This window comes from Monodon monoceros, unplaced genomic scaffold (genome assembly GCF_005190385.1).
Source record: "Monodon monoceros isolate NGI ecotype Baffin Bay Population unplaced genomic scaffold, NGI_Narwhal_1 Super_Scaffold_10, whole genome shotgun sequence".
Classification (NCBI taxonomy): Eukaryota; Metazoa; Chordata; class Mammalia; order Artiodactyla; family Monodontidae; genus Monodon; species Monodon monoceros.
The window spans coordinates 10512702-10531126 of NW_021703766.1; the positions used below are offsets into that span (position 1 = coordinate 10512702).

The 18425-nt window shown below is 43.3% G+C and overlaps 1 protein-coding gene and 1 long non-coding RNA gene across 3 annotated transcripts in view; one reads left to right on the forward strand and one right to left on the reverse strand.

The window, feature by feature from the left end:
- ADAMTS18 (ADAM metallopeptidase with thrombospondin type 1 motif 18) overlaps window positions 1–16194 on the forward strand; it is a 158203-nt gene extending 142009 nt beyond the window's left edge. For both annotated transcript variants that reach the window (XM_029245788.1, XM_029245795.1), the window contains exons 21-23: window positions 2761–2973; window positions 8778–8925; window positions 16025–16194. In XM_029245788.1, the coding sequence (XP_029101621.1) occupies window positions 2761–2973; window positions 8778–8925; window positions 16025–16140 (477 nt within the window). In that variant the 3' untranslated portion in view covers window positions 16141–16194. The remainder of the gene's footprint in view (window positions 1–2760; window positions 2974–8777; window positions 8926–16024) is intronic.
- Window positions 15316–16306, reverse strand: LOC114908990. The gene is made up of 3 exons (XR_003797096.1): window positions 16180–16306; window positions 16020–16082; window positions 15316–15419 (listed from the first exon to the last, which is right to left on the reverse strand). It is a non-coding gene; the product is annotated as an uncharacterized LOC114908990 (long non-coding RNA).
- Between the last annotated feature and the right edge of the window lie 2119 nt (window positions 16307–18425).

Genomic DNA, 18425 nt, shown 5'->3' on the forward strand with positions numbered 1-18425 from the left:
ATTTCATTTGTTTCAAGGTATTTTTTAGTTTCTTTTTTGACTTCCTTGTTGACCCATTGGTTTTTCTAGTAGCACATGGTTTAGTCTCCATGTAATCGGTTTTTTTCTCATTTCTTTTCCTATGGTTGATTTCTAGTTTCATGCCATTGCGGTCAGAGAAGATGCTCAAAATAATTTCTATACTCTTAAATGTGTTGAGGTTAGTTTTGTGCCCTAGTATGTGGTCAGTCCTAGAGAATGTTCCATGTGTACTTCAAAAGAATGTGTATTCTGGTTTGTTTGGGGTTTTTTTTGATGTACTGTCCCAAAAATATCAATTAAGTGTAACTGTTCTATTGTATCATTTAGGATCTCTGTTGTCTTTGATTTTCTGTCCAGAAGATACGTCCCTTGATATGAGTGGGGTGTTAAAGGGAGAGATTGACAGGAATACAATAATAGTTGGAGACTTTATGTCTGTTAGGATTTGTTTTATGTATTTTGGTGCTCCTATATTAGGTGCATATATGTTAAGGAGTGTAAAATCCTCTTCTTGTATTGATCCTCTTATCATTATATAGTGTCCTTCTTTAAAACAGAGGCCATAAAGAAAAAGTCTATTTTGTCTGATACAAGTATTGTGACTCCCGCTTTCTTGTCGTTTCTGTTTGTATGAAGTATCTTCTTCCATCCCCTCATTTTCAATCTATTTGTGTCCTTTGCCCTACGGTGGGTCTCCTGTGTTTTAATCCAGTCTGCCACTCTGTGTCTTTTGAGTAGAGCATTCAGTCCATTGACATTTAAGGTAATTATTGATACATATGTATTTATTGCCGTTTTAAACCTTGTTTTCCAGTTAATTCTGTTTCTTCTTTGTTCCGTTCTTCTTGTTTTTCTTTTTGTGGTTTAATGATTTCCTTTTATTTTATGCTTGTGTTTTCTTCCTTTTGGTTTTTGTGAATCTATCGTACGTTTTTGATTTGTGGTTGCCCTGTTTCTCAAGTATGTTCACCCCTTCCTATATCTGCTTGCTTTAGACTGATAGTCAAATAGGCTCAAACACATTCTAAAAAAAAAAAACCTACATTTTATGATTTTCATGTCCTTTTGTACATCTTCATGTTTATCCTTTTGCTGTTCCTGTGTTTGTTTATCATTGCTTTCACAGGTTTTTTTTTCCTTTTGATTTGTATATTGAATTCTTTAAGTGATTTACTTTCCATTTGTGATTTCCTCCTTCCTGTATCTTCCTTTCTGTTTAGAAAAGACCTTTCAGTATTTCTTTTAGGATAGGTTTAGTGCTGTATTCTTTTAGTTTTTGCTTGCCTGAGGAATTCTTTCCCTCCCGTTCTATATGAAATGGTAATCTTGCTGGGTAGAGTAACCTAGGTTGCAGACTTTCCCCTCCAGGACTTTGCTGCCAAGAGTGCCCTCACAGAGAAAGAAGCTCCTGTGGCGGTCCTGCCCCCCTCCTAGCACGCCCCCCCCCCCCCCCCCCTACCCCCCCCCCCCCCCCCAACAATCGTGCCTTGCCTCTCTAATGGGCCCAGGCTTCTTTCTGTCCTCCCTCAGCTGGGGCATACCACGCCCTAGCCCCCTCCGGGTGTCTCCAAGCAACCAACCCCAGTCCTCTCCCTGGGTCTGACCTCCAAATCCCGAGCGTCAGCACCCAGCCCCTGCCTGCCTCAGCAGAGAAGCATCTCAGGCTAGGGGGCGCTGGGCAGTGATGCCAACCCTCCATGCACATCTCTCTCCTCTTTGCCCTCTACAAACTGGTTGCTGTGCTCCTCCAAGGCTCCAAAGCTTCCCCGCTGTCCTGGTTGATCTCCCTGCCAGTGAGGGGACTTCCCAGGGTGCAGAAAGCTTTCCCCTTGCACAGTTTCCTCCCAGGGGCACAGATCCTGTCCCAATTCCTTTCTCTCTTTTTTTTTTCCTTTTTTCTTTTGTCCTACCCAGTTGTGTGGAGATTTTCTTACCCTTTTGAAAGTCTGAGGTCTCCTGCCAGGGTTCAGTAGATGTTCTGTGAGAATCATTCCACGTGCAGGTGTATTTTTGATGTATTTGTGGCAGAAGGTGAGCTCCATATCCTGGTCCTCCAGCATCTTGATCCTATCCCTGTCCTTCGTTATTTATGATGGTTACACTGACGCCAGTTCTTACTGATTTATTCAGTTCATCAAGGCTTCGTACAGTATTCCATAATACTGTTTAAAACCAAAACAGGTTTTCTCATACGTTTCATCAGCCTCCATCCTTCTTTGTTTTTCCTGCCATACCACAGCTGCAGGTTGTATCTCAGCCAAGAGAGAGGCAGGGTAAAAATGAAGGAAAGTTACTTGTGATCTGACGATTCTTCCGCTGCACTGCCTCTAGCCGCAGTCTCCCTGCCCTGCTTCCTTGGCACACCGAGCCCTGACTCTGCAGAGAGGCCTCAGGTATTCCTGGACATCCAGTCACTACACAGAGATCCTGATCACATCCTCTGCCAATCTTGTCTTTCTCTCACTCCCTCCACGTGGCATCTCCTGCTGGGCAGGGCCTCATTTTGTTCTACGGTACCGATGAATTCTGTGACCTTGGGAAAGTGACTCCGATTCTCTGGCCTCTACAGCACGAGGGACTGGGTGCAGTGCTTTCGGGATCCAGGTGTGGTGTGGTTGACCTGCTGCAGTTCCATCCCTCGGATTACACGTGGATGGTGCGTCCTTAGGTCAGAACGCATCTGCTCAGCAGACTTGACGGTGGAGCCTGCACACTGACGCCTCTTTTCTTGGCCCCTAGTGTTCCGCTAGCTGTGGTTTGGGGGTAAGGAAGAGGGAAATGAAATGCAGCGAGAAGGCCTTCCAGGGCAAGCTGATAACCCTCCCTGAGCGACGGTGCCGCAATATTAAGAAACCAAACCTGGACTTGGAAGAAACCTGCAACCGAGGGGCGTGTCCAGCCCGTCCAGTGTACAGTATGGCAGCTGGGTGGTATTCGTCGCCATGGCAACAGGTGAGCGCACACAGATTGAGGGGGTTTACACTTAGGAGACATTCAAGAAAAGGAGGCAGTTTACAACTGCTGCTGTTACAGACCTGTCCAAACAACCTGAGCTCCTTGGCCAGCTCCACTGCCCATGCGGCCCTGGGCAGATTCCATCATCGGTGAGCCTCCATTTTCACATCTAGAAAATTGAGATGATAATATCTTGCAGAGCTGGGGTTTTTTTTTTTTTTCCTTGCGGAGCACAGGCTCCAGATGCGCAGGCCCAGCATCCATGGCTCACGGGCCCAGCCGCTCCGCGGCACGTGGGATCCTCCCGGACTGGGGCACGAACCCATGTCCCCTGCATCGGCAGGCGGACTCTCAACCACTGCGCCACCAGGGAAGCCTTTTTTAATGAGTAAATAAAGTCCTTAGCCCCAGGGCCATCACGTCGTGCTGACGTTCACAGTCGTTGCTGGTGTTCAAACCATCACGAGAGTCTTCTGTATTTTAGAAATGCTTCTCAGAGGCTTGACTCGCTTTGTTTTTATGTCCTGTTTCTGAATAATAGGTAACATTTGTCAAACGCTTTCTATGCTACGGACTGTACACGCATCCTCTATTCCCTCCCTTCGTCCTGGAAACAGTCTTATCAGTGGGTATTATTGTCCCTATTTTGAGGCAGGTAGAGCTCAGCGACTTCAGCAATTCAGCCAAAGACACCCAGCTTTTAAACTCAGATGTTTGTTAGAGACACCCTTTTCCTCGAAAGACTTGGCGGCAACTTTAGACACACTGCTTTGGGCTAGGATTGGTATGTGATGCTCAGTCTCAGAGAATAATATGCCCTCAGGAATCCAAAGCTGTGTTTTAGAATAATATGCCCTCAGGAATCCAAAGCTGTGTTTTGGTCCGTGCGTTGTTACAACCAATGGGAGTTCCATAGCTCTTCAGAGACCCCACTGGCTTGAGAGGTGCTACCCACCTCATCATGCAACACAGGAGCCAGGTAGGTTTGGGTATGTATTGGGGAGGCTCTGGGAACTCAAACATGGAGGAAAGATCAGGAAATTAGCATGATTGCATATCTCTAACTGGCTAGGCTCCTACTAGGTGCTATGCCTATTGCCATGAATTCCTTTAAAAAATTTTTATCGTTATTTTACTCTTTTAACAGATTTGGAAATTGATTCATGTAAAATCATTTAGATCAGGGATCAGCAAATAATTTCCAGTGGGCAAATCATCTCCGCCAGCTGCTGCCTGAATAAACTTTTATTAGCGCACAGCCATGCTCATTTGTTTGTAGTGTTCACGGCTGCTTTAGTGCTACAAAGGCAAAGTTGAGTAACTGCAACAAAAATCGTATAGCCCATAAAGCCTAAAATATGTACTACTGTGAGAGGAGAGTTCCCCAGATGACACAGTAGGAGTTCACCCCCTCTCATGGGCACACCAAAATAACAACTATTTACAGAACGACAATTGACAACAAAGACCAGAACCTACCAGAAAAGATCTTCTACAACTAAGGATGTAAAGGAGGAGCCACAGTGAGATGGGTAGGAGAGGCAGAGTCGCAGTATACCCCCAGGTGGGTGATTCACAAATGGGAGAATAGCTACAGTTGCAGAGCTTGTCCCCAGGGAGCGAGGGATCTGCACCAGGAAGATGAGCCTTCAGGACGTCTGGCCTTGGAGGCCAGTGGAGCTTACTTTTAGGAGTTCCGGAGCACTGTGGGAAACAGAGACACCGCTCTTAAAGGGTGCACACAGAATCTCACGCGCTCTGAGACCTAGGGCATAAGCAATGCTTAGAAAGGAGCCTGGGTCAGAGCTACCTGCTGATCTTGGAGAGTCTCCTGGAGAAGAAGGAAGCAACTGGAACAAACCCTGGATACAGACACTGGCATTGGGGGAGCTCGTTCTACCACATGGACACTAGTGCTGGCAAGCGCCACTCTGTAACCTCCCTCTAGCTGATTAGCCTAGGGATCCAGCCCTGCCTACCAGCCTAAAGGCACCAGTACTGGGACGCCTCAGGCCAAGCAATTTAACTGGGTGCAGATGCTGCCCCACCCACCAGCAAAGAGGCTGCCTTAAGACTCCCTGGGCCCAAGCCCAGCCTACCAGTGAGCCTGCTCTAGCCTCAGAACCAGCCTCACCCACCAGCGGGTGGACAGCAGCCTCAGGACAACTGCAGCCATGGCGGGACCCAGCCCACCCACCAGCAGGCCAACACCAGCTCTGAGATACCTTGGCTGCCAGCTGCCCTGGGATCCAGCCCAACTCATCAGTAGGCCAACACAAGCTGTGAGACATGCCAGACCCACAGCAGCTGTGTCAGAAAATGGCTTTACCCACCAATATTTAGACACAACCTCTGGGACCACTGGACAATGCAGCCAGACGCCAGGACCTGACTTTGCCTGCCACTGGGCTGGCACTAGCCCCAGGACCTGGCTGAATGCACCAGTAGGTGGGCGTCAGCCCTGGGATCTCCTGGACCCTGACCCTGCTCACCAGCAAGCCAGCACTAACCCCAGGGTTCTGCAGCCAGCCACCTTGTGACACAGCCTCACCAAGCAGCAGTCAGCAGCCTCTGCACAAGGCAGGGCAATAAAACGAATCCACGTTGGAAAAGAAGAAGTAACACTGTCACTGTCTGTAGATGACATTATACTATACATAGAAACTCCTAAAGCTACACCACCAAAAAAACTACCACAGCTCATCAATGGATTTGGTAAAGCTGTAGGATACAAAATTAATATACAGAAATCTGTTATATTTCCATACACTAATAAAAACCTGTCAGAGAAATTAAACAATCCCATTTACAATTACATCAAAAAGAATAAAATACCTAGGAATAAACCTACCCAAGGAAGTAAAAGACCTGTACTCATAAAACTCTAAGACACTGATCAAAGAAATTGAAGAGGTCATAAACAGATGGAAAGATATACTGTGTTTGTGGATTGGAAGAATTAATATAATTAATATTGTTAAAATGATCATACTGCCCAAGGCAATCTACATATTCAGTGCAATCCCTATCAAAATACCAGTAGCATTTTTCACAGAACTGGAACAAATAATCTTAAAATTTGTTTGGAAACACAAAAGACCCTAACTAGCCAAAACAATCTTGAGAAAGAAGAACAGAACTGGAGGTATCATGCTCCCTGACTTCAGACTATACTAAAAAACTATGGTAATCTAAACAGTATGATACTGGCACAAAAACAGACACATGGATTAATGGGACCGAATAGAGAGCCCAGAATTAAACCCATGCACTTAAGGTCAATTAATCTACAACGAAGAAGGCAAGAATACACAGTGGAGAAAATAGTCTCTTCAATTAGTGGTACTGGGAAAACTGTACCACTGCATGTAACAGAATGAAATTAGTACATTTTCTCATACCATATACACAAATAAACTCAAAATGGATTAAAGACCTAAATGTAAGACCAGAAACCATAAAACTCCTAGAAGAAAACATAGGCAGAACATTCTTTTACATAAATTGTAGCAATGTGTTTTTGGGTCTGCCTCCTCAGGCAAAGGAAACTAAAGCAAAAATAAACACATGGGATCTAATTAAACTTAAAAACTTTTCACATCAAAGGAAACCACAGACAAAATGAAATGACAACCTACCGACTGGTAGGAAATATTTGCAAATGATGTGACTAATAAGGGGATAATATCCAAAACATATAAACAACTCACACAAATCCATATCAAAAAACAAAACAACCCAATCAAAAATGGGCAGAAGAACTGAATAAACACTTTTCCAAAGAGGACATGCAGATGGCCAAAGAGATGCTCAACATCACTGATTGTCAGAGAAATGCAAATCAAAACCACAGTTAGGGGCTTCCCTGGTGGCACAGTGGTTAAGAATCTGCCTGCTAATGCAGGGGACACGGGTTCGATCCCTGGTCCGAGAAGATCCCACATGCTGCAGAGCAGCTGAGCCCATGCACCACAACTACTGAGCCTGCACTCTTGAGCCCACGTGCCGCAACTACTGAGCCTGCGTGCCTAGAGCCCGTGCTCCACGACAAGAGAAGCCACCGCGATGAGAAGCCCACACTGAAGAGTAGCCCCCGCTCGCCCCGCAACTACAGGAAGCCCGCACACGCACAGCAACGAAGACCCAACACAGCCAAAAATAAAACACAGTGAGATGTTACCTCACACCTCTTAGTATGGCTATCATCAAAAAGAACGCAAATAACAAATGTTGGCGAGGATGTGGAGAAAAGGGAACCCCTATACACTGTTGGTGGGAATGTAAATTGGTGCACACTGTGGAAAACAGTATGGACATTCCTCAAAAAACTAAAAATAGAACTACCATATGACCCAGCAGTTCAACTCCTGGGTATGTATCCAAAGAAAACGAAAACACTAATTCAAAAAGATACATGCACCCTAATTTTCATAACAGCATTATTTACAATAACCAAGATATGAAAGCAAACTAAGTACCTATCAACAGATGAGTGGATAAAGAAGATGTGGTACATGTATATGATGGACTACTACTCAGCCATAAAAAAGGAAGTAATGCCATTTGCAGCAACATCAATGGACCAGGAAGGTATTATGCTTAGTGAAATAAGTCAGATAGAGAAGGACAAACACTGTTTGTTATCACTTATATGTATGATGTAAAAAATGTAGAGAACAAACCATTAAAAGGTACAAACATTAAAAGGTACAAACTACTGTATATATAATAAATAAGCTACAATGACATGTTTTACAGCACAGGGGATATAACCAATATTTTATAATAACTATAAACGGAATATAATCTATAAAAATTTTGAATCACTCTGTTGTACACCTGAGACTAATACAATATTGTAAATCAAATAAAAATATTTACTGTCTTGCTCTTTACAAAAAAAGTTTGCCAACTTCTGGTTTAAATGATTTCATAACACTAATACAGCTATATTTGAATTTGGGGCTAATTCCAAAACTCATACTCTTTTTACCTCAATGTATTTTTTCCTCTCAAATGCCAATCCATATAGTGATGCTTGTCCAAGATGAAGTCTGCACCTGTCCACAATAAAATAAGAAAAATAATGAGGATAATTTAGTGAATTTTTAAAAAGTAAAATACATATAAAAATCTATTTAAAGGGCTATCTTTTCCCCTGATAATATTTTCTTGTTTTCCAGGCACAAATATCTTTATATGTGTGCCTGGAAAAATATAAGTTGACAGTCCTTATTAGTCTTTTTTTTTTTTTTTAACTTTAGTTGGACAGTGAAATAATTGACTTCTAGGAAGCACCATATCCACCAAGCTAACTCAGAATTCGGCTGGGCACAGAGGGCATAATTCCAAAGCTGTCTCGGAGAGCTATTTCTTTTGCTGTCCAAGTTTTGAACTATCCCCTCCACTATCGTATCTGCAGAGATTGCCTGGAATTCTTTAAATACTGTGATGAATTGCCTAGATGTGTCTCTATTTGTTTCTGCATTCTTATAGCAGCTTCTGTATTTCTGGAAGCTCTCTTCTTTATGAGTCACTTAACTGGGAGGCACACACTCTTGGGGGAGATAGATAGCATTTGCTTGAGAGCCTTCTAATCAGATCACATGGCTCCCACATGTTAGAAGAGACTCAGTGTACCACGAGCACATTGTGCCTGGCTCTGGACAATCCCTGTTTTATGGACAGGCATCTTGGCGATGTCATGAAGCATGGGGATTCCTTTTATTTGATGTCACTGACATCAGACAGGACACCATGCCGATTGTTCCTGACTCCTTCCTCTTTTCCCTTTTCTGCAGTGCACGGTGACCTGTGGAGGAGGGGTCCAGACCCGATCCGTCCATTGTGTTCAGCAGGGCCGGCCTTCGTCAAGTTGTCTGCTCCGGCAGAAACCTCCAGTGCTACGAGCCTGTAATACAAACTTCTGTCCAGCTCCTGAAAAGAGAGGTAAAGGACCCCACGTGCCAGTCAGTTTTACTGCTCTTTGGAATATTTTTCAAAAGCCTACCATATTTAATTGCGCAGCTCATGCATTGCACAACTCTAGGGGGCGCCATTCACATCAAAGTCTATGTGAAGAGCACTCCTGAGAGGTGTACAAGGCACAAATCCAGGAAGGTTCCTGCTCAAAATGATCTTGTTTGCATGGGTATGCAAGAACATTTAATTCTACAATTAATGGCTTTTTAGCCATTAATTTTTACTTTGAAAGGACGAAATGGTAATGTTGCAAGGCCCTTTTGTTAAACTAAATTTAAATTGAAAAAAGTAACCACCATGTGCCAGAGCCATAAAAAAGAATGAAATAATGCCATTTGCAGCAACCTGGATGGATCTACAGCTCATCATAATAAGTAAGTCAGACAGAGGAAGAGAAGTATCATATGATATCACTTACATGTGGAATCTAAAAAAAAAAAAATGATACAAATGAACTTATTTACGAAACAGAAACAGTCTCACAGACTTCGAAAACAGACTTACGGTTACCAAAGGGGAAACGTGGGGAGGGAGGGATAAATTAGGAGTTTGGGATTAACATATACACACTACTATATATAAAAAGATAACCAATAAGGACATACTGTATAGCACAGGAACCTCTACTCAATATTCTGTAATATCCTATATGGGAAAAGAATCTAAAAAAGAATGGATATATGTGTAACTGAATCACTTTGCTGTACACCTGAAACTAACACAGCATAGTAAATCAACTATACTCCAATATCAAATAAAAATTACATTTAAAAAAAGAAAAAAAAAGTTGAACAAAGTAACCACCATATGCCAGAGATAATGCTGATCCACCAGAATGCAAGAGTGAACAAGAACTGCCCTCTAGGAACTTTTTTTTTTTTTTGCGGTACACGGGCCTCTCACTGTTGTGGCCTCTCCCGTTGCGGAGCACGGGCTCCGGACGCGCAGGCTCAGGGGCCATGGCTCACGGGCCCAGCCACTCTGCGGCATGTGGGATCTTCCCAGACCGGGGCACGAACCCGTGTCCCCTGCATCGGCAGGCGGACTCTCAACCACTGCGCCACCAGGGAAGCCCTAGGAACTTACATTTTAATTGAGGCGACAGATAAATTACAATTGCAGTGAATATGCGTTATCCTAGCACTACACCTTGAATGGGTTTTTTTTGGTTCAAGTTAGGTCAAATGAAGTACAGTGAGTGCTGATGGAAAAATGGGAAATTCACTTGTCTGAGTGAACCATACTGTTCTTCACTAGACCATCTTATTTTAAAGTAATCTGACAAACACCAGGAAATATTTCTTCAGCCTAATCAGATTTCCTTGTGCCCAAGAATCACTTTCCATCGTGTACCTGCTGAGTTTTCACTTTATCCAATCACAGCTTTTTGAAAACTGTCCAATCTCTTACCCCAGGTTTTCCAATTTGTGGTGAATCAGGTTCAGGCCTGTTCCTCACTTCCTCTTTCACTGTCCATACCACTTCCCATCTCTAAATTGATGTTGTTTATCTCCTTCTTACAGCCTTAGCTCCAGGCATCAATTTTCTCTCCTCTGCTCTTTCTCCTTTCTTATCTGGGGTTTGCACAAGATAAGAAAACCAATAACATAGCAGAGCCAGATCACCTCTAAGGCAATGCCAGAATTCTACAAACCTGCAGCCTTTCTCAGCAGAAAGCTTATAGGGGAAGAAGCAAGTGGTCATATACTCCCAGACTGACGACCCCTTTCCTCACCATCGGTGATTTTTCACTTTCACCCTTTAGTCAGTTGGCCACAGACAAACCCACACATACAAAGCCTCAGTCTGGAAGGGCCACAAATAAAGGGCATGCCCCCTCAGTACTTTCAGAAAGGCCAAAGGCCAATGGCCACTCCTGAAAATACTCGAGTACGTGTTTCCTGGGCAGGACTGTGAGGTAGGGAGAGTCAAGAGGCATGCTAGGGGCAAGGCGGTGGGGAGGCTATTGATGTTTATTATTTTGTGCACCCATCACCACACATGGCACACAGTAGGTGCTCAACATGTGTTACATGAACAAATGCAGGAGTGTATAAATAAAAGACTGTGTGTTAAATACTATTGTTTCACCTCTACCACTCTTCTAGGGATAAAAGAACATGGCAGGGTCTTGTTCTTAAGCCACAGGGAGCTCAGTGTCTCAAAAGAGGAGAAAGACACCACCGCAAATAAAACAGGGGGAACGTCCCTAGCGTTGTGACAGCGGTGAGCTCTAGCTGGTTTGCAGGGATGGTGCGAGGTGAAAAAGGAGGATGTGGGGAAAGGCTTCCTGGAAGAGGGACTTCTCTCCATGCCTCTTGACCGCTCCTTTTAGAAAGAGGAGTAAAATGAGAAGGCAAATATGAAGGACACAAGCCCAGGTGTTTCTTCCTGGCCAAAAACGTGGGCTATAGTCTTACTAAGTTGGAGATTTCCTCTCAGTTCTCCCATTGCCATCCCCAAGGTAAGGAGGGTAAGGAGGGTGGCATGCACACGCTACTGCCCAGAAGTCTTCCTTCTTATGTTGCTGGCTGGATGCCCACTGGGGGAAGTGATTTGAGTGTATTTTCGGCCCTGAGTTTTCAGGAACTGTGAGTGGGCAGTAAGCATTCCCGTGGGGACACAGGGAAGAGGTTTCAGTTCTCTGAATCTTCTCTGAGACCCCTGAGGGGGGGCTGCGTGCTCTGCTAGGCACTGTGAGAGTTTCAGACATATAGTCTTGCCCTCAAGGAGCTGACAGTCAGGTGGAAGTTTTGAGGCATTGCAGTAACTCAAACTGGACCTCAGAGCAGATGTTTCTTCCATCCTGTCTTCCAGGACAGCCAAGCAGGTGTGACATCCCTCACACCCCCCGCCATGCTGGCAGCCGGTCTAGGGCATTCACCTCATACCATCATCACTGTGGGATGCTTTACCTGGATGTATTCATTGGGTCTCCACTTTGGGGACCAACCCTATGACTTGGTATTACACATATTTTATGTGTAAGCCTTATTCAGAAAAGAGCGAAGCCCTGGGCTGTAACCACCAGACACTTGTCGGTCACACTGCCCTGTAACTGGTAACAGTCTGGAAGATGCCTGGACTGCAGACTAGTGAGATGAAGTTGGAGATGACTAGACACACAATACTACCAAGCTACTCCTCATGGAAGTCCTCACGTCTTCAAGTCGGGAGGGGGACGGGTGGGCAGCACTGTACAAGGAAAGGAGCGAGGACTCTGAATTCATAAAAATGGATTTGATATAAAATAGACAGCTAGTGGGAAGCAGCCGCATAGCACAGGGAGATCAGCTCGGTGCTCTGTGACCACCTAGAGGGGTGGGATAGGGAGGGTGGGAGGGAGGGAGACGCAAGAGGGAAGAGATACGGGGATATGTGTATATGTATAGCTGATTCACTTTGTTATACAGCAGAAACTAACACACCATTGTAAAGCAATTATACTCCAATAAAGATGTTAAAAAGAAAAAAAAAGTTTAAAAAATGAATAAATAATGTTGGTGAATTTAAAATAAGAATCTGGGTTATTAAAGTTACAAATCTTTGGTCTTTATACCTTTAATAAAACATGCATCTATTAATAATGGGGAAAAAAATGGATTTGAGTCCACATTGTGCCACTTACTGTGTGGACATGGACAAGGTTTTAAACTTTCTGAACTATTTATAAAATGGAGAAAGAATGCTTACCGTAAAAGGTTACTGAGAGTTAAATAAGGTAATTCAGTTCTTAATACTTACCTATTTAGTGCTTACTGGGAACCAGGAGCTGTTCTGATGTCTGACTGTAGATAGAGCAGGGAACAAAATGGGCAGTTTCACCTTCAAACCTGGAAACAGACAACAAACCAACCAATTAACGTACAATGTTATATGACAAAGTAGCAGAGAATAAAACTGAAGAAGGGTGTATGACAAGAGAATAGTTGGGGTTGAAGAGGTGGTGGGAAAACCAGTTTAGATAGAATAGTCAGGCAAGGCCACTTTGATGATGCGATATTTAAACAGAGACCTGAAGACAACCTAAAGGAAGGTGAGCTATGTATGCATCTAGAAGGAGAGTGTTCCTGGCAGAGGGAACAGCAAATGCAAAGGCCCTGAGGCAGGAATATGTAAATCTGATCAAGGCAGGACAGCAAGACACATGGAGTAGGATGAATACAGTGAAGGGGGGTTAAGCCATGAGCTAAAAGTGGTCCTGGAGGCCCTGAAAGTTATTATAAGGACCTCAGATAAAAGTCTGAGTTAGACGGAAGGCAACAGAGAACTTAGAGCAGAGGTGCAGGAGGATCTGACTTGGAGATCATTGGCACTTATACTGAGATGAGGACAGGGGACCTAGAACAGAACGAGGACTTGTCTGCTCTGCAGAAGGCAGCTCCAACAGTCCAGCGAGGGGACGAGTTTCCACTGGGGCAGTCGCAGATGTGGGGGTGGCTGGATGCTGAGTGTATTTTGAAGATGAAGCCAAAAATATTTGTCAGTTGTTTGCATGTAAGATGTGAAGCTCACTCTAGGGTCGTCCTTAATAGTGTAAATAAAATACCTGACTCATAATAGAAGCTCGAATAACAAGCTACTAGTAATGATCGTGATAACTACAACCCAACACGGCACTTATACTGATAGCATAGTGAGACCCCTCACGTCTGCTTCGGGACTTACGTTTAGCTTATAGCACAAGCTGCAGCTACCTGTCAAAATTCCATTCTTATCTCGAGAGGGGTAGGTGATGATAAACAGTGCAGTTAGGACCATGCTTTTAGTGGTGATGCAGTATTTCCACTGCATCAAGAAGATAATCTCTACAATCTAAATAGAAACTGATCCAGGCATACATTCTGATTGATTAGGGTACATGCTAATGGGGTATAAGACACTGTACAAGTGTATATTAAAAAATAATTGAGGGGCTTCCCTGGTGGCGCAGTGGTTGAGAGTCCGCCTGCCGATGCAGGGGATGCAGGTTCGTGCCCCGGTCCTGGAAGATCCCACACGCCGCGGAGCAGCTGGGCCCGTGAGCCATGGCCGCTGAGCCTGCGCGTCCGGAGCCTGTGCTCCGCAATGGGAGAGGCCACAACAGTGAGACGCCTGCGTATCGCAAAAAAAAAAAAATTGAACTTGAAGATGTATAAATAGACACATAGGCAAAGTATTCATCTCATGTCTAGCTTCTGTCTCTAACAATACATCCTAAACCAGTCTCCTGGTGCCCTACCTCCACTCCTATAGAAGTCCCCATTTCAGTAAACATGATCCCATTCTTCTAGATGCTCAGGTCAAAATCCTAGAGTCATTCTTGATTCTTCTTTTTCTCTCATACCCTTTACCAACCTTTCAGTAAATCCTTTAGACTCTACCTCCAAAATATACCCAGGACTTATTGGAAAGACAATAACAACTCCATTTCATCCTTACACCCAAGTTGACAGTATAGTTTCAGTTGGTTGTTTCAGCCATGAGAGGTAGAGGGAATTTATTTTTTCAACAAATACTTTTAGAGTAGCTACTCGGAAGACACTAGATGTTGGGAACAAAGCAGTGAAAATAAGTAGGTAATAAAATCTCTGCTCAAGGATCTTGCACTCTAGAGAGGACCCAGATAGTTAGTAAACATAATATGATAAATGCCAGTAAATCCAGTGTAGAAAAATAAAGCAAGGGAGGGCATAGGGAGTCCTTCCTGGGAGGCCAAGGGGCTTGCTATTTTTATAGGGTGGTCAGAGAAGGCCTTACTGATCGGTGACCTCTGAGCAAAGACTTAAGGGAAATGAAGGGGAAGTGTCTCAGGTGTCTTAGGGGAACCAGGTCCTAGGGCCTCGTCAGTCATTGTAAGGACCATAGCTTTCACTCTGGGTGGATGGGATCCAGTGGCAGAGTTAGGGGCAGAGACATGACATGAGTGGATTTCTGTGTTAAAAGGATCACTGGAGCTACTATGAGACAGGGGTGAAGTGTGTGTGTAAAAGGGAGTTTTAGGCAGAGGAACCGAGTCTTAAGGAAGGGAAGAAGGAACTGTAGGCAGTTCTGAATCGCAGGACAGGATACAAATTGGGAGCAGCAGGAAAAACAGAAGAGCGGCAACCTTTCATGACATGTCTAAAGGCACACAGGGGAGCCACTGAAGGATGAATTCGGAAGGGACATGATTGGGTGCCTGTGGGCAGAGTGTGGTTTTGGGTGAGTTGAGGGTGACTTAAGGCTTTCAAAGAGAAGGAAATTCCAGCTATGAATGAGAGTATAGGGTAGACCCTAAATATTTCTGAAGTCAAAAATCCTTAAGAATCCAGTAGAATGACTGAACCCTAACTCCTAAAACATGCACTTACGTTTACATAAAGAAAAATTTACATACAACTTCATGTGCTTTCTGTATCTCCTGAGGCCCTTCTGGGTAAAACCCTTTGATGCCCGATGTTCTGCTTCCAGTAGATAATCACGTCTGTTATCTCAAAGAACTAAAGAAGTTTGAAAAGATTGGTGCTGACTTAAATTCACTTATTTGCAAATTGGCCATGAGATTTTATTTAAACCTACACAGAATGTCACAGCTGGGCCTTAAATCCAGGTTTCCTGACTCCCAATATATTAGGTTCACTGCTCCCCAAAGTAACATGCCTGGATTAGCAGCAGCAACCCTGGGGTGCTTGTTAGAAATAAAAAATCTCAGTCTTCACCCCAGACCTTCTGAAGCAGAACTAGTGGTTTAACAACATCCTCAGGGTATCCCTAATGCGCTGTTCTACGGTACGTCCCTTGGAGGCAAAATGGTAGCCCCCGGGTTATTTGGGAGGATCCGACATTAATCTCAGGCTGGATATGACTTCTTTCAAACACCCACTTTCCCCCCCCCCACCTGTTTACATTTTGTTAATGGTTATGGGTCCCTTTAGGTGTCTTAATCCTGCTTTCCCCACCCTCCCACCAAAGTCCTAATGTATAATGTAAGAACCACTCAGGGGCACAAGGCAAGTCGACCCCAAGTCTTTGTTCTCTAGGCCCTGACCTGAAGAAAAAGGCTAAGAACCTACCCTAACGTGCTGAATGTGTTCTCTCACCTTAGAGGATCCACCCTGTGTAGATTTCTTCGGCTGGTGTCATCTTGTTTCTCAGCATGGTGTCTGCAACCACAAATTTTATGGCAAACAATGCTGCAAGTCATGCACAAGGAAGAGCTGATCTTGACACCCTTCCAGCCCGGAAGGGCCAGGGTCTTACCTCCCAGCCTCCAGAGAGACCAGCCACATTCCCGTCGAAAGCTGAACACCGCAAACCACGTGTGAGCTGACCGCAGTGTTGGAGGGGCCCGCTCTCAAGTACAGACAGGCTCCTTTTTCAGTTCCCCAATGCACATGGTACTCAGAAGCACTTGAAAATGGGAAGCGATGACAAATCTGATTTACAAAAACGTAAAACAAAAAGAGAACAGCTTTGATTTGCACTGTTACACGCAAGAAGTGATGACTTACAATGAGATAGAACAAATTGTGACAAAGTGAGACTCTTGTTAACTTTGGGACAGACCCCCCCCCCACCCCGTGAACCTCAGAGGGTTCTGTGACCAAGACGTCAGTTGTGAAAAGGCCCTTTAAGACTTCAAGTCAAAGACTGAGACTTGGAGCAATCGAATGTGGACGGAACACACTGCCTAACTTCCTTGGAGCTCACAGTTTGACGCAACTGTGGACACCCCAAACCAGAAGTTATACAAACGCCAGATGGTGCTCGTGACTGTGCTTGCTGCTGGACTAGCAAGCTTCATGTCCTGTTTATTTGGGGTGTGTGTGTGTGTGCGTGTGTGTGTGTGTTGTTTTTTATTATTTTGTTTAAAGTATATTCTACTTATAGACAGTCTCCAAGACTAAAATTCACAACTTGAAAAGGAATATTCTGAAAACAGGGCAACGTGAACTAGTTAAGATTGCCACTTAATTGAAATTCACACTCTGAAAAAAAGGAGAAAAAAAACAAAACCCACAAAACACTGTTGCCCTACACACTCCATCAACCTCATAATTTTTGGTGCTAGTCGAACAAGTACTCAGGAGCCTCAAGTCTGCTCTTTGGGAATCACAATTGGTGAGATGTTCATTTCTGGTAAAAATCTAAGAGGAGCTAAACAGCAAAACAGCCCTGTTTTGAAGGAGAGGAAAACATCATTTATAATGCTCCCTACATATTATCAGGGATGCTTGGAAAATTAAAGGCCGCTTGTGGTTTTTTTTCCTACCAACTGACATGTTTAAATTTGCCCTAGGATTTAGTGAACAAGAAAAAAGTCACAGTAGCAATAGAAAAATCCATCTGTCTTCTTGCTATGTGAATATTAATAAGTCATAATATGCCAAGAATAAGAGTGTTTTGTAATCTTTCAGGTCATAGTTTCAGTGTTCAGAAGCCAGCTGTTGGTAGGCACTAATGAGCTTAAAATTGCGCTCAACTGGAAAAATACCACAGTATTTTGCCAAAACCAAAGTAACTTATGAGACTGTGTCCTGTAATTTTTTGAGATGTGGTTATTAAGGGCATATTTATATAATTCTTCTCTATTCCTCAAAGTCTTTGATGAATGTAACCCAATTTTACTGCTTTAAAAAGTCTCAGTTCAAACAGGGATTTGCCAGCACAGCACAACCAAGGAGACAGCGGTTTGTTAAATTTAGAGCATCCTTTGTTCCATTCTAATTAGAATCATGCATTCTCAGATCTCAGAGAAATGATGACTAGAATATTCTCTCAATCTCCTTGGCTTGGCCGAGAATAATGGCCATTTTATCATAAAAAATATATATATATCGTGCCACATCACCACGCCCTTGCCCTCTGAAAAACTGCAAGTTGTTTCTTTATATAATTATCATTTTATTATTTTATGGAGAGTTAATTTATTAATTAATAGCCTATTATGTGTTCTCACTTGCTTCGCTAAGTGATATTAATTCTGAGGAAAAATGTTGAATAAATAAACATGGGTTATAGAGAAAAGTCAAAATATATGTGTAATATTTAATTATTTTATAAGTTTTATAATAAAGTGTTCTGTTTCTTTGTCTTTGAAACTTGTTAAGTTCTTGAATAAATTAGTGAGAAGCCAGTGATTACCAAGGTGATATAAGTGTACAAATGTTGATTAAGAATCTCAGAGTAATTTCTCAAAAAGTTGAGAAAAGGTTTGGGGTAAGATATTAATTAATCATTTTTTTTTGTTTGTGTATGAGAAGATTACAAACCATCAAGCTGGGATGAAATACATGACATTTACCATCTTATAGAGATAATTGAATTATTTTTTTTCTACTCTTAATAGTCATGTAATCATTTATTTATGGAAATCATCCAAGTTAGATAAACCATAAATGTAGTTGCATCTCTTTTTTTTTTTTTCTGCTTGAAAATCTTTTTGCAGAAAGAAAGAGAGGCAAGGGAAAGGAGGGGGGAAAGAAAAAAAAACTAAGTAATAAATT